At 40.7% G+C, this 14,368-nt stretch overlaps 1 protein-coding gene across 1 annotated transcript; it reads right to left on the bottom strand.

Annotated features, from left to right (window-relative positions):
- Window positions 1-8,851: 8,851 nt before the first annotated feature.
- On the bottom strand, window positions 8,852-13,588 carry zfpl1 (zinc finger protein-like 1). Its single transcript, XM_072374963.1, has 8 exons — window positions 13,414-13,588; window positions 11,146-11,258; window positions 10,938-11,049; window positions 10,608-10,801; window positions 10,428-10,506; window positions 10,117-10,302; window positions 9,864-9,987; window positions 8,852-9,753 (listed from the first exon to the last, which is right to left on the bottom strand). The coding sequence occupies exons 2-8, from the start codon at window positions 11,245-11,247 to the stop codon at window positions 9,567-9,569; spliced, it is 984 nt and encodes a 327-aa protein (XP_072231064.1). The 5' UTR covers window positions 11,248-11,258; window positions 13,414-13,588; the 3' UTR covers window positions 8,852-9,566.
- Window positions 13,589-14,368: the final 780 nt, after the last annotated feature.

The following is a 14,368-nucleotide window of genomic DNA, read 5'->3' as shown; positions in this document are numbered from 1 at the left end:
CTATTTACACAGTGGTTAACACATACAGTCTCAGGCATAAACATAAAAGAGTCTACTCATGCAAAATGTACACTACTTGAATACATGATGTATCTTACGACAAAGCAAACACAGTATGTTGACTACATTTTTATGTCTTGCAGAGATCAATAAACAGGAAATTATCTATAGTTACTTATATCTTTACCTTTACAACTTAATTATCTGTTTTACATTGTGAAAGATGTTTCAATATACATAATGTTTCATTTGTCTACCTTCAGTTACTCTCAGCTCCGTTAATCACTTTTATTTGGTCTAACTATGAGGAGCCCACTGAGCTATGTGACAACTATAGTGTTGCCTAGTATCAGATTACCAAAGTAAATCCAGTAATACTTGTAGTTTGTGATAAATGTGCAGTATATAAAGTAAATTAGATTTCAGACTGTGAACAAAACTTTTACAGTCACAGCTGTGTGCGCTCCCCTTTCAGAACCTCATCTGGAATCCCTCTTGCCCAGCCTTGCACCTCAGCCCTGCCTGGTTCTCTTTGCTCACTGAAAGGTGGCTCACAAATCAACTGGTTGAGCATTCGCTCAGCTGAGTGCAGTCTCGCCAGGCTGCCATCTGCCTCTGGTCCCCTGTCCCTGTCATTGCTTATTCTCCAGTGATGAATGATCTCATTATGTAAATCCTCAATAACTTCGTCCCCTGAATGGTGGAGGTTCATCATGGCCTCTGTGCCTCTCATCTCCAGCATGTGATGGCGTGCTAGAGGGATTTCTTCGAGGCTGGCTGACCTGATCAGGATGGCAGACTGAAAGTTTTGGCTTGTGGCCATCCTGTAACATTCCTCATCTGGTATGACGTCAGACAAATTCTTGAAACCAGACGGGCAAGAATTAGTGTTGGGAGGTGGGAAAAAGTCATTGTGGATGGTAAACTGGAGCTGAGGTATTTGCAGTGGGCGTGGAGAGGGTTGTCTTACAATGTCCTCACCTCCTGACTCACTGTCTTTGTCCATGTCTGCCTCCTGGTGTCTCCATGCCCTGTTCGATCCCATCAGTATAAGCCGAGGGGTCTCTTCTCCAATCTCTGACCAGTCAGATTCCTCCTCCTCTGGAACCGACCCCAAAGGTGGCTCCTGCACAGCTTTGTCTTTTCCATATTCATGGCTGTCCATGAACTGAGGTGGAGGGGATGTGATGGAGGTAACAGTCTGAGAAACAGCATTAACTGACTGAGAATGAAAGCTGGTTTTCAGTAGACCTGATGTTAACTACAGTAAGTAAATAATCATATATGATGAAAATAATGAATGAGAGTTTAAAAAATTAGAGATCTTTCTCAATGTTAAATTTTAATTTCTTGCTACTCTTGCCATTGTGGGAAACAGAAATCATGAATAGCTTCAGTCATTGTAATGATTCTTTTTGGCCTTTTTCCTGACTAGAATTTAAAGAGAAAGGGAAATATCTCACATTTAATGCTGCCATGCTGTTTCCACATTTCGCATCAGTGAGCTTCTCTGTCAGATGTGAAATACGTCGATTCAACCTCTCACGTTCCTCTTCCATGTTATGAGCCTGAGAAAGGACAGGAAGCAGAGTAATCATCACAGCTCTTCAATTAGTAGAGGACCTCAATATTACACAGAATACAGAAACTCCCGAAAAGACTTAATGAATCTGATGATTTAAAAAACTAATGTTTTGCACAAGACACATAGTGTATCAAGGATTGCTATCTCACCACAGACTGAAGCTTTTGCTCTAGGAGATTATTAGTCTGTTGTGTGGAGGAGCAGTTATCATGGAGTCTAAAATAAGAAAGAGACAAACAGTGAGAAGTTACTCAGCAGAGATATTGTATATTCCATATTTTAATGTCAGATTATTTAAGATTAAATAACAGAGCCATAAAAGATTATAATTTACATTCCAGACCTTTTAAACCTCTCTGTGAGGTTGCTGAGCTCAATGCGCGTCCTCTGAAGTTCAGATTCAAGCAGCTTTTGACTGCTGAGGAATTCCTCGCCCAAACACTCCATCCTCACGGCTGTCTGCAACAAACTCTGGTGAAGTCCTTCATTTTGGTTTTGTAGCATCCTATCAACACAGATTTATAAAAAGGTGATCAATTAATTTAATAAGACATTCTTTAAATTTTTTTGTCTCAGAAGTTTTGATGGTTTATTTAGACACATCTATGCACACTATAAAGGGCATGACTGTCACTTTAACCATTACTTTTACAGTTATTAAACCCAAAAAGAATAGCATCACACTTACAGGATTCTACCCAGTTCATCTGTTTTTCCCTGTATTAAAAAAAAAACAAAGAAACAAATAAAGATGCTTGGGTAGAAAAAGAAGAGCAAAAACATCAGTTTGTGATGACAGATCGATAAACATTAGTTTGTGCATCATAACTAATCTATTGTTCTGTAATGAATAATCTATTTTCCACCATGACGAATATCAATACCAAAATCAATACAAAAGCAAATGAGAGGAACATCATCACATAACATGTTAATGAAGCTCATAAAATTCCAACAGCTACAGCCCTACCAACTTTTTCTTTCTGAACCTGCTGTAATGGTATATTTCATGCATTAGTTTAGGCTTAAAAGTGATGCCATACTTTTTGTATTGATGGGCCAGTGAAACTTGTCTGCTCCTCATCGTCAGTGGACAGGGTGTTCGTGTTCCTGGGAGAATCTGGCTTGCTGACAAGACACTCTGGCTTTCTCTGTGAAAGTGGACTTCCAGCAGAATTCCCCTTTAAGTGAGGGAGGTTATCATCGATGCCATCTAGCTCGAGATCGTTGCTTTTGCTGTCGTTGAGATGTGGTTGAGATTCAGGGGGATGTCCCTGATAATGACTTGTGCTGTAGTAATCTCCATGAAGATGCTGTTGAGCTTTGCTATGGTGGCCTCCATGGTGATGGTGATGATCTTCATTGTGCTGGTCTCCCTGGACATGTTGACGGCCATGACTCTGGTGGTCTCCACGGTGATGCTGGTGAGCTTCATTGCTCTGGTCACCTGGGTGATGGTGACGGCCAGGACTGTGGTGGTCTCCGTGGTGATGGTGACGGCCAGGACTGTGGTGGTCTCTGTGGTGATGCTGCTGAGCATCATTATGTTGGTCTCCATGGTGATGGTGATGACCAGGACTGTGGTGGTCTCCATGGTGATGATGACGGTCAGGACTGTGATGGTCTCCATGGTGATGCTGCTGAGCATCATTATGTTGGTCTCCATGGTGATGGTGATGACCAGGACTGTGGTGGTCTCCATGGTGATGATGACGGTCAGGACTGTGATGGTCTCCATGGTGATGGTGACGGTCAGGACTGTGGTGGTCTCCAACGGGATGCTGCTGAGCTTCAATGTGCTGGTCTCCATGGTGATGGCCAGGACTGTGGTGGTCACCATGTTGATGGTGACGGTCAGGACTGTGGGGGTCTCCATAGTGATGCTGCTGAGCTTCATTGTGCTGGTCTCCATGGTGATGGCCAGGACTGTTGTGGTCACCATGTTGATGGTGAAGGTCAGGACTGTGGGGGTCTCCATAGTGATGTTGCTGAGCTTCATTGTGCTGGTCTTTATGATGATGTTGATGGCCAGGACTGTGGTGGTCTCCATGGTGATGCTGGTGAGCTTCATTGTGTTGGTCTCCATGGTGATGGTGATGGCCAGGACTGTGGTGGTGTCCATGGTGATGGTGATGGTCAGTACTGTGGGGCTCTCCATGATGATGCTGGCGAGCTTCATTGCTCCGGTCTCCATGGTGATGGTGACGACCAGGACTGTGGTGGTCTCCATGATGAAGACGATGAGGTCCACTTGAGTGATCACCATGGTAATGCTGATGAGCATCTTTGTGGTGGTCTTCAAGGTCACTGGTTGGACTGCGGTGTTCATGGTGACGTGGCGTGGTAGGGCGTGAGTTTAGAAGGTTGTCTTGATCGTGAACTGAACTGTTACCTCCATGCTGATTAGTCTGGTCATGGTGGGCTTCTTGGTGATGATCATGAGCAGTGCTGCAGTGGTCATGAAAGTGAGTTGTACTGTGGTGCTCACCATGATGGTGAGTTGGGCTGTAGCGGCCTCCATGTTGGTTGTCTCCATAGTGATGGTGATGTGATGTGTTGTGGTTTTCTTTGTTGTGATAAGTGGGGCTGTGGTCTCCATGTTGATTGACAGGACTGTGGTGGTGTTTGTGGTTATGGTGATGACTTGCAGTGGGGTGATCTCTGTGGTTATGGCGATGCCTTGGGCTGTTGTCTTCATGGTGATGATGGTGGTGGTTGCGCTTATGGGATGGTAAGTGGGAGTGATGCTCAGGAGTTTGAGAGCTTGAATGACAGCTTCTTGACCTGTGATTCATCTGATGGGGTGGGTTTGCAGATTGGTGATCATGACGGTGGGAAGACTTAGAATGAGAAGAGTGGGAATGCTTGCTTGTTTGGGAGAGCCTACCGGAGCTAACTGAGTCTGCACTTGTAGGACGGCTTCTCTGCTGTCTGGGTTTCTCTGTGCTGCTGTCCGTCTCCTTGGATCTAGCAGAGACTTGGCCTGGACTGCAGGGTCTTTGAGCATTTGTTACCCCAAGAGTGGTGAGTCTCATGGGGCTGAGCACCTGCCGAGTGATTTCATTGAGGAAGGCAGAAAACTTCTCTTTTTCTTTCATCAAATCCTTTCTGACTTCACTTCTGTTGCTCGCCTGTTCATTTTCATCCTCACTTCCATTCTCTCCTCTGTCCTTGGGTGCTGGGAGATTTTCCATTGATTTGGCTTTACGGAAACTTCCTTCATTCCCCAAGTTTCTTTTCTTTGCTCCTTTGTTCTTCAAAGCTACCTTTGCAGGGCCACGGTGAGAGACCTTGCCAGTCTCTCGCTTCTGTTTGGCATGTGGGTTGTGTTTACCTCCTTTATTTATCAAAGGGGCTGTGTCATCTTCCTCTTCAAAATATCTGTCTTTCCCAGAAATTTCAGTGCAAGACTGGGAATGCTTAGGCTTTCCAAGAGGTGGTCTGTCAGAACACTCGCTGCCGTTCTCAGTGGACAGGCTCAAAGTGGAGGAAGATGTTGTTGAAGAGGAAGAAAATGATGAAGAGGAAGAGATGGAAGAAGATGGGGAAGAGGAACGAGAAGAGGAGGAAGATGATGAAGATGATGAGGATGATGAGGATGAAGATGATGAGGATGAAGAAACCTGACGTTGCTTTTGCTTGTGAAAGTAATGGTGAGAGTGAGGAGGGTGAGTCTTGTCATTGTCACACTGATTTTGATGGTTTGGGTGATGATCAGTGACAATGCCGTGTTCTCCTGAGTGGATGCTATTACAAAAAGAAAACATGGATGTCAGATTCACATCACACTTAGAAAGATGGACTCTACACTTAAATTTGCTTAAATTTTTACTTTGTAAAACCTAAAAGAAAATGTGTACAAAATGTTTACGTGTTGATTTTTGAAAGGTAATCTCTGATTACATTGAATAATTAAACCTTCGGAGTGAAAAAAGTGACAGTCTTACTCTTGAATGTTGTCATCTGACTCGTGGTGGTGACGGTGATGACGTTGGCCTTGACTTTGGGGATGATGCCTCACTTGTTGAGATTTTGAGCTGGTGGTCTTTCCATGTTTGTGTTCTTTTTCCTGATGGTTGCTCATTTCCGATTTGGGACCTTTAACACCTCTGGTGTCCTGACGTGGATGCACAGGTCTGAAATGCTTCTCCATCAACTGATGCTGCAGCGTAGAATCGTCCTCTGAAACTGGCTCAATAACAATCCCTGGAAAAATATCTGCCTTCTTTAAAACTTTGGTCCATAATTAAATTTGTAGTACAATGTCTAATTTTCCTTTTAATTTTCACAAAAATAAGAAATCTTAATTTTATATAACATTTCATCTACTATTAGAGCAAGACATTGGAGGATGCTGTGGAAAATGTATGATATTAAAAATTATATTAATAATGTAGCCTGTAAATTACCACTTCATAAAACTACTTTGATTTACTTTAACAAGCTATTACTGAAACACACTACAGAATGAAAAAAGAATACAACTTAGTTCTAAATAGAGATAATGTAATATGTAATCTAGGAAAATAACTAATTCAAAGACAGTTTAAGTAGTTTCAGAGTGAGCAGCAAGTCTATGCACCTAGTAGTATTTCTACTTACGTTCTCACGAAGGCAGTGGTGTTCATTCAAATATGCCAATTCCTCCTGTGTGATGCGCCTTATAATTGTGTTGGGAGGCACATGTGAAACATGCACTCTGACATATCAATATGAACATCTCTGCCATCCAATGACAGAGGGACTGGCTGGTTGCGGCAAGCAGCTACGTTGAATTGTATTGAACGTTAATGAATGGCGTGCTGTCTAACAGTGTGTGCAATTTAAAAAATCCTATTTTGAATTAGTATTTTTAGTCAGTTTACATTTACAGCAATTAATCACATGCAACAGATGATCAACAGAAACTTTGTGTACATAAACTACACACAAAATGAATCCAAAGAATTTCTTTTCAAAGCAGTTTATCTGCTCTTTTTATGAATCAAACTGCAAAATACCAATGTTACACAGAATTTTCTGAAGATTCAATTATATCCCTCCAATATGTCATTCATTTTTATTCATAGATGTCTTGAGCACACAATTATACATGGATAACTCAGATCTGTGCTGCTGTAAGTGCCAAAAAACAATGGCTCCAAGTGTTTTTTTGTTTTTTTTTTAAACCTTTTTTGTACAAGAATACCTTCAGTGAGGCACATCGGTAATGGGGGAAAATGTCAGAGGTGAACTCTGCTGTTGAAGTGAGCCAAAATGACTGGAGGCTCGCTTGCTTGTCGGTTGGTATCAGATCTCACTCACTACCTTCTGTTATTTCTTAGTGTTCAGAAATTTACACAAAATCTTTACTCGGATACACTAGTTTGTTTTGTTTAAACAAACATGAAAATATTCCTGCAAGAAGCCATAAAACCATAAAACTTCAGCTGCAACAGAATATTTCAATGATTCTTTCTGCACCCATGACTGCCAGATGTATAAAACTTCACAGCATGCTAACAACAAAGTCAAATTATTGATAAGTATGTCCCTATTATGTCAGTACAGTGGACAAGCTAATAACTCAGGGTTACTGAGAAAGGCATTGAACTTCAATAAAGAGACAAAAGCAATTACAAATAATGAGATTGAGATGTTTTACTAAAGCATTTCGCATTTTCGCATGTCAAAAAGATTATATTGGACAACACAAAACTAAGCCTTGTCTTGTATATAAATGCCAGATGTGACGTTCTCATAATAATTTAGCAGCGTGTATAAAATTGATCAGGGCCAGCAGCTTTTCCTGTATCAGTGTAGCCATGGCTCAAATCCACTGACAATCAATGCTGAGCCTACACTGCTGTGACAAACTCAATGGAAAATTGGGAATGTCAGCGAGCATTCACATGAAAACACGTTGCATGTTGGTCGATATTTATAACACCGTTATCTACACTTGAAATAGTGTGAGGACAGCATGTGCAAAGCAGAAAATGAAAGCAACTCTTTTCATGTTGGGATACTGCAACTGTTCCATGGCATTTTTTTGTGTGCAGTTAAACAGGTTCTGATATCAGTGAAATACCTTTTCTTATTTTGAGAAATGTAATCTTTAGTTGTGTTCACTGCCTTCTAACAATTAAGCTTCACTTGTATCAGATTTCAACAATCAAAATATAGCAGAATTTATGGTCACTCGCTGAGTCTTAGACAAAATGTTGTTCAATGGAATGAAACTATGTTATTACTTCATTAATCTGTGAAGTTTTAAAGGCCAAACTCTGTCACAACATGCAATGCTATAAAAGGAGGAAAGCAACAAAACAGGCAATGAATTCAAGTGTAATAACCAAACACAAAATCTTCAATTAGACGCATAAAGCAGCAGCATCATCCCTGACCTCTGCCATATCATTGACCTCATCGACCACCACCAGACATGAGTGGGAGGACACTGCACTGAGCTGGATGCACTTCTGAGGGGAGGACTGTGCATAATGGCCGCAGAACAGTATTGAACATTGCAGAATCGAAAAAACAGAACAGGCCATTAGATAATACTTCTTGGTATAACTTCTAGCCATTATGCTTTCCATCAGAGGATTACATCATGGATTGGAAAATGTGTTATTAACACATTATGATTACTTTCTATCGATTACTCTATGGTATTGGGAACATCTAAAAAAATTCTTCTTAAAAAAAATACCTTTTGTTTAGTCCTTTGTTTGGTTAGCAGGAATTGCTCCACTTCCCTTACACAAATGGGACCTGACAAGAGATTATGAAATGTATCCGACCAAATACATTTTTCTTGCTCTTTACACACCACCCGTCGTATATACTTTTCAACCCTGTGGATGTGTGTGAACCTCCATCTACAGTTCTGAATTGTAATTATTCAAACATAATCTACATTCTTAGATAAATGGGAGACCTTTAATATGACCCGACACGCCATGGCCCTTGCAGTTGGTTTTGAGAAAACCATCCATAAAGGTCACTTACCAGCAAGCATAAACGTGATCCGAATGGTACATCTGATGTGTGGGATCTTATTTACTTTTGAAACCACTAGCCTGAGGTGGCATCGATATGCAGCTTACATGCAGAAGCTGCCTCAAGAGGACACGATGAAAATTTCTCGATTTGTGATGCTAGATTCTGTGTTTCTAATGGTTTACAACCAATTCTTTGTGAAAGTCCACACCGGGCCACAGCCTTTTTTTTTTTTTTTATTTGCGAACAGAAGAAAATGGACAGACTAAGAAGCTTAAATAGCTTGGTTTATGTAGTATTCCCATTTAATGGACAGTCAAAAACATCTGGAAAATGTACATACAGTATGGGTGTCAAATCTAAAAGCAAAGCACTCAGTTTTTAGAAGTAATAGAGACACTTATAGTTGTGTTTTAGGTGCAGGGTCATGTCTGACTCCAGGTCTGAAAGGGCCTCATCTTCTATAATGAATAATTGCACAGAGCCCCTTAGACCACATCAGCAGTAGAAACCAGTTGATAACTGTGTAGATGTTAAGCTGTAAATCATAATAAGATTCTGACATTTCTGCCAGCATGTAATGCTCTCTCAACATCAACACTGTTTCTAGAGAAAATTTGAGGGGAAAAACAAACCAAAGAAAAAAAACAAACAAAGAATTTATCACTGACAAATGTTAGCTGGAACTGACCCTCCCCCAAAAAAGAAACAATAATCTGATAAGTAATCTATGCACAAGCCTTGGTCACCTTTAACATTTGTGTGTTGCTTTGCTTGGATCACAGGAAAGTTCTTGAATGTGGTGAGAATTATTTCTTTACAGTCGTTAGAGGGCCCTGACATGCTCCATGTGCCTGATGCAAATAAAGGAATCCAGCCTCCTAAAGTTGGATAAACAGCTCCCTCTGCCGGGCTGCCAGGAAAGTCCCATTTCAGCCCACTCTACACACTCTTATCGTGTAACACTCAAGATAAAAGAGGAATTCGTTGCTCGCCATCAGTTTTTCCCCACACGGATGTTAGGGTTAAGAAGAGGATCTAAATTCGGGTCCGAGCCAGCTGAGGCACGTCCAAGTTTAGCCATGATGATTATCAACGTAAAGAATCCCAGAACTCCCACCAAAAGAAGCACGAAGACCCGCTGTTTCCAGGACAGAGTTGTCCTTTTTCCACCTGTGCGGTTCCTGGAAAGATCAACAGATAAAATAAATATCTGATTTGTGGTCATTTTATTTCCAATTGATAAATGAATTGGAGAAGACTCCATCCATCAACACAGAATCATGATACTAACTTTAAAATTTGTGCAAACCAACTTAACGCTGGTCGCCGTCTGTACTTGTCGTCATCGAAGTCAATCTGTGTGACGGAGCCGTGAGCAACGTCCCGCGTGTCGTAGATTTTTCTCGGTGATGATGCTGAACAACAGCAAGGAAAAAGTCGTGTTAAATGTTGAATTTGTGTAAAAAATAAAAAAAATACATTTTGCTTTAAGAATTCAATTTTAGGATGCAAATGCAGAAACAAAGCTCTTTCTGTGCCTCTACCTGTGTGCATTGTAATAGTGTCGCAGGTGTTGGCAGTAGTAAAGTTGATCACAGTGTGCTCCTGGATATTTGGATCCCCGTTTTTATGAAGACCTCCGCGGTCTTCCTGTGTTGGAGGCGAGACAGCCGGCGTGCTGATGCTGGCGTTGTAAGAGTGACTGGGATATACGCTGCTCTGTTCTTGTGCTGTGGAAATAAAGAAATGGCATTTGATTATCCGATTATGTTGCACAATATCGTAACCAAAATAATCACAAATTCAACCATCTGAATAATGCTGCCCACGCCTACATATAAGGATTGAGGCTCACCATCAAATGTGGACCAGTCTCTGTAATCAGTGACATCATTAGCCGTCGTCTCCTCAAGGATGCCAACAGGCTCTTCAATCTGTCATGGATAACATTTTTTATTTTTTTTTAATTTAGTCAACAATACTGTAAATTTGCTCTTTGACTTCAACAAAGTACTTGACAATAATGGGCTCTTACCAGTGGCAACCCTAAACCGGCTCTAGCCCAGTTAACAGATGACAGCTGCTCTTTCAGCACATCAGCAACTGGGCTGGCCAGATTGGAAGGGGGGAAGACTGGACCCTGACAGGTGGGACACTGGTACCCTGCTGGGGCCGTATGGAGCGGCAGCCGAGATGCCAAATTATTCAGACATGCCCAGTGAAACACATCTAGGCAAGGAAAAAACAGAGGAGTGATGTCATTTTTCATCAGTTTTATATTCATGGAAATCTGATGAAATCTCAAAGCACATCTGAGCATGTATTCACAATGACTTTACAGCACACAGAGGTTTGACCACCTTACCATAGCAGACCAGTCTGACTGTGTCTTGTGACGCCAGTGGATTATTGCACAGAGTACAGTTGGGGTTGTAGTCGCTGTCCTGAAGCCATTGCAGATAAGACTGCACGATACACTGAAGAGCAGCATGTCGAAACACAGAATGTCACCGCGATGCTCTAACATTTGAGTAAACAAACACACAAGTGATACTGCGTTTCCCCCGACTGACCTTGTTGTGGTTGGAGACGAGGCAATGTTCGCACACGTTCACGCGATGTTCGAAGCAGAATAAATTGGTCACCTTTCTCTTCGGACACTTGCAGAGACCCATAGCCACGTGCGCTGTGTTAATCACAAACAATGTAGGTTCGTTATGGACTTAAGCAACAAGATGTCCAGCCTAAGGCTGAGTACAGAAATTCTGTTCAACTTATAAATGACAAACATTCCCCCCAATGTACTGTGAGATAAAGCCACAGAAATTAAGAATCTGTACTCGTTTACCAAAAATAGTGACATTAAAAGCTTAGCAGCAAATGCGTTCATGCTAAGGGAAATGTTCTCCCTCTAACGTCATCTCTTCCTAATTTCATGACAACTTCAAATTTCATTACACACAATGTTTTCTCTCAAATTTAACAAGCTTTTACAGCCTAAATGACATTTTAGGCTGTCAGTCATTATAGTGGTAGAACCTTAGGGTGTTCTGTGTCGTGCATAATAATGACCTTATTCGAACAGGGAAATAAGGGATAGTAAATACTAAAATAGCCATGTAAGCAGGCATTGTTAACCATATAGCAAATGGATACAGATAGCATTACCAAGCTATTACTCAACAGCTGTAGCTATATTAACATGTATGATAATATGCACACAGCTCTTAATTTCCCCACATGAATCAAACAACTGCAACTCTGGCCAGCATCATGGGGACATGGTACCTTTAAGGGGTGACGAGAGACAACGACGCAGCAGCAAGTTACAATGAAGGGTGACAAACAATGCTGCATCCAATGTCATGGTGCAAAAAATACTGCATTCAATATCATTACTGAACAATGACAATTTCTGTTGGGTACAATGTGTTTAAATCAGCGGTTATGTGTTGTTTTTTTGCTGATGTTCCCTTGTGGCCTGAGAACAAATTCTTGTGTTTGACTACTACTCCGGTCCACACAAAATCAAACAAAACAAAATGGAAAAGATAGTGAGGAAATGCCTTATCGCCTCAGTGTACGTTATTGTTAAGTTGGTGTGTCTTTTCTTAGTTAAAAAGCTTAAAAAGTGACTTACTTTAAACCAAAAGATTTTTTAAGCTCGAATTTGTTTGCAATCACCAAGAACAGGTTGCTGTGGTCGAAAAGAGTGAAATAATACACATGTTGACCAATAATAATTCAGCTGCTGTCAGACATAGATGCCTTTACATTTCTTAATGTAATACTTACCAAACAATGTTATTTAGTACATTTTAAATAATGTTATATTATAAATCAAAGGCTTCAACTACACTATGTGATCAGATTTTGCCCCGACAAAACTCCAGATCAGTGCACCCTTTATGAAAAGTGAAAAATTACTATGGTGTATTTCTATTAACAATTGTAACACCTCTAAATGATCGCATTATTTCCAAAGTTTTGCAGGCTCTAGTTGACTTTATTTACATGGCAGAAGGAAAAGGAAAATAGGGATGAGATTTAGCAAAGGGATGCTAAGCACTTTCAGCCTCTCTGAAACTTTCCAGCCTTTAAAAGGGAGATACCTTCATATGTTGCATTCAGTCCAAATAGGTTAAATTATCATTATTATCATTATACTCATCACTGATTGAGCATTTGGTTACAACAAAATATTCAATTTAGATAAGGATGAAAACACACTGTCACAGCAAACTTATTAAACAATGCTGTGTGGTTCGTTTTTACATTAACAGTTTCTCGACTGAATTTTCCAAAAGGGTCAACACAGTCTTAATATGTTTTGAAAAATTTCACAGCCTGAACTTTGACATTAATTGTTTGCAAGTCACATTTTCAGCTTTTGCACCTGACATTGAACTAAAGCACACATGGCGTCATAATACACACATTACTGATGCCACGAGCTTTGAATGGGAAGTCCTACACCTCCATTAAATTAAACCAGAGTATGACTTCCATTTTCATCCTGCTCTATATTATTAATAGCTAGTTAACAAATGTTATCTACTATTAGCTTGTTAGTTGAATATCTTTACTTGTTCGCTCTCAAATCAAAGTGCTTTTAAAATTTGAGAAGATGTCAAAAACATCTCGAGGCTCCTGGATGAGTTTCTTATTGTTTAATATCACTAAGCAGCACCATTTTCTGACAACTGAACTCCAACGTTTATGGACGCTAACATCAATTAGCTGCTAGTTGTACTGGAAGCTGTCAGCTGAGGTAACGTTAGCTAGCTAAACTAGCTTGCTAGTGAAGCTGAGGAAGTTTCGGAGGGAAATATTTAACTTACCTGTCACACAAACATTAATGAAGGCCCGTTCGGTTTAAGCAATATTGTATGTTGTCATTTATGCTGCCTTCTCAAATTCACATGGAAGGCGGCTCCACAGAGTTTCATCATAAACCTGAACTGACTCCTTCCTCTGTCTGTTTATGTGCCACGTCTCTTCCGCTTCTTCTTCTTCTTCTTCTTCTTTTAGGTTTGACGGCAGCCGGCTTCCATCAAGATGCAACACTGCCATCTATTGGTTTTATTTACATTCGGAGATCTTGAAGATTTTCCTCAAAACTGTAGTCCTCGAAGAGGTGTTTTCCGCCTTTTGTCACCGCAGCCCAGTCCAGGATGCATTGCTCTGAATTGAATTTTTAAAAACGTCTGCCTTTTGTCTGTGAATTCAAATATTGATGCCATACAATCCCTTTTTTCCCTCTGACTTTGAGAGGGTAATATCATGGTCAAAGTGTTGTTTTTTTTAGTAGCTTCCTCAGCCAATTTGGCCATCCTCTCATTCACCAGGATGCCAAAATGAGGTCACACCCACATGGATGCCACCTCAGTGTCTTGTCTCACAACCTGATACATGTGTCAACATGATCTCATATGATAAGTTCTGGAGTTCTTTTGATGTTTCCCATACACTCTGGAGCCTTTTGTATGGCGTACAGTATACATATTTAAGAAATATTATGTCCCCTTAACCATTTCAGGTTTGAATAACAGAACCAGCAGTGCTGACCCCTCATCCTTTGATCCAGAGTAGCCCAACACCGTTCTGCCATCTACTGAGCTGGAGTTTATGTTCCCTCAGCTGAGTACTTTCATAGAGGCACCTATATATTTAAAAGTACCAAGTGTTAAACATTAAACCATTTCAGACATACAGACAATGAGAGAAAGCTGCAATCTTTTTTTTTTATCTTTTCTTGCTCTGTGTATTCCAAAGCTATGAAATGAGCTACATTTA

The sequence above is a fragment of the Leuresthes tenuis genome, unplaced genomic scaffold, assembly GCF_036924035.1.
Source record: "Leuresthes tenuis unplaced genomic scaffold, fLeuTen1.0.hap1 SCAF_21, whole genome shotgun sequence".
NCBI lineage: Eukaryota > Metazoa > Chordata > Actinopteri > Atheriniformes > Atherinopsidae > Leuresthes > Leuresthes tenuis.
This window is presented reverse-complemented; position numbering and strand designations above follow the sequence as displayed.

What these genes read in the sequence shown, in the direction of transcription:
- zfpl1 (XM_072374963.1), bottom strand. Translation starts at nt 11,247, where the DNA reads ATGGGTCTCTGCAAGTGTCCGAAGAGAAAGGTGACCAATTTATTCTGC. An exon ending in CCGGTTTAGGGTTGCCACTG is followed by an intron (nt 10,507 to 10,607) that starts GTAAGAGCCCAT and finishes TATCCATGACAG; the next exon opens with ATTGAAGAGCCTGTTGGCAT. An exon ending in CACTATTACAATGCACACAG is followed by an intron (nt 9,988 to 10,116) that starts GTAGAGGCACAG and finishes GCTGTTGTTCAG; the next exon opens with CATCATCACCGAGAAAAATC.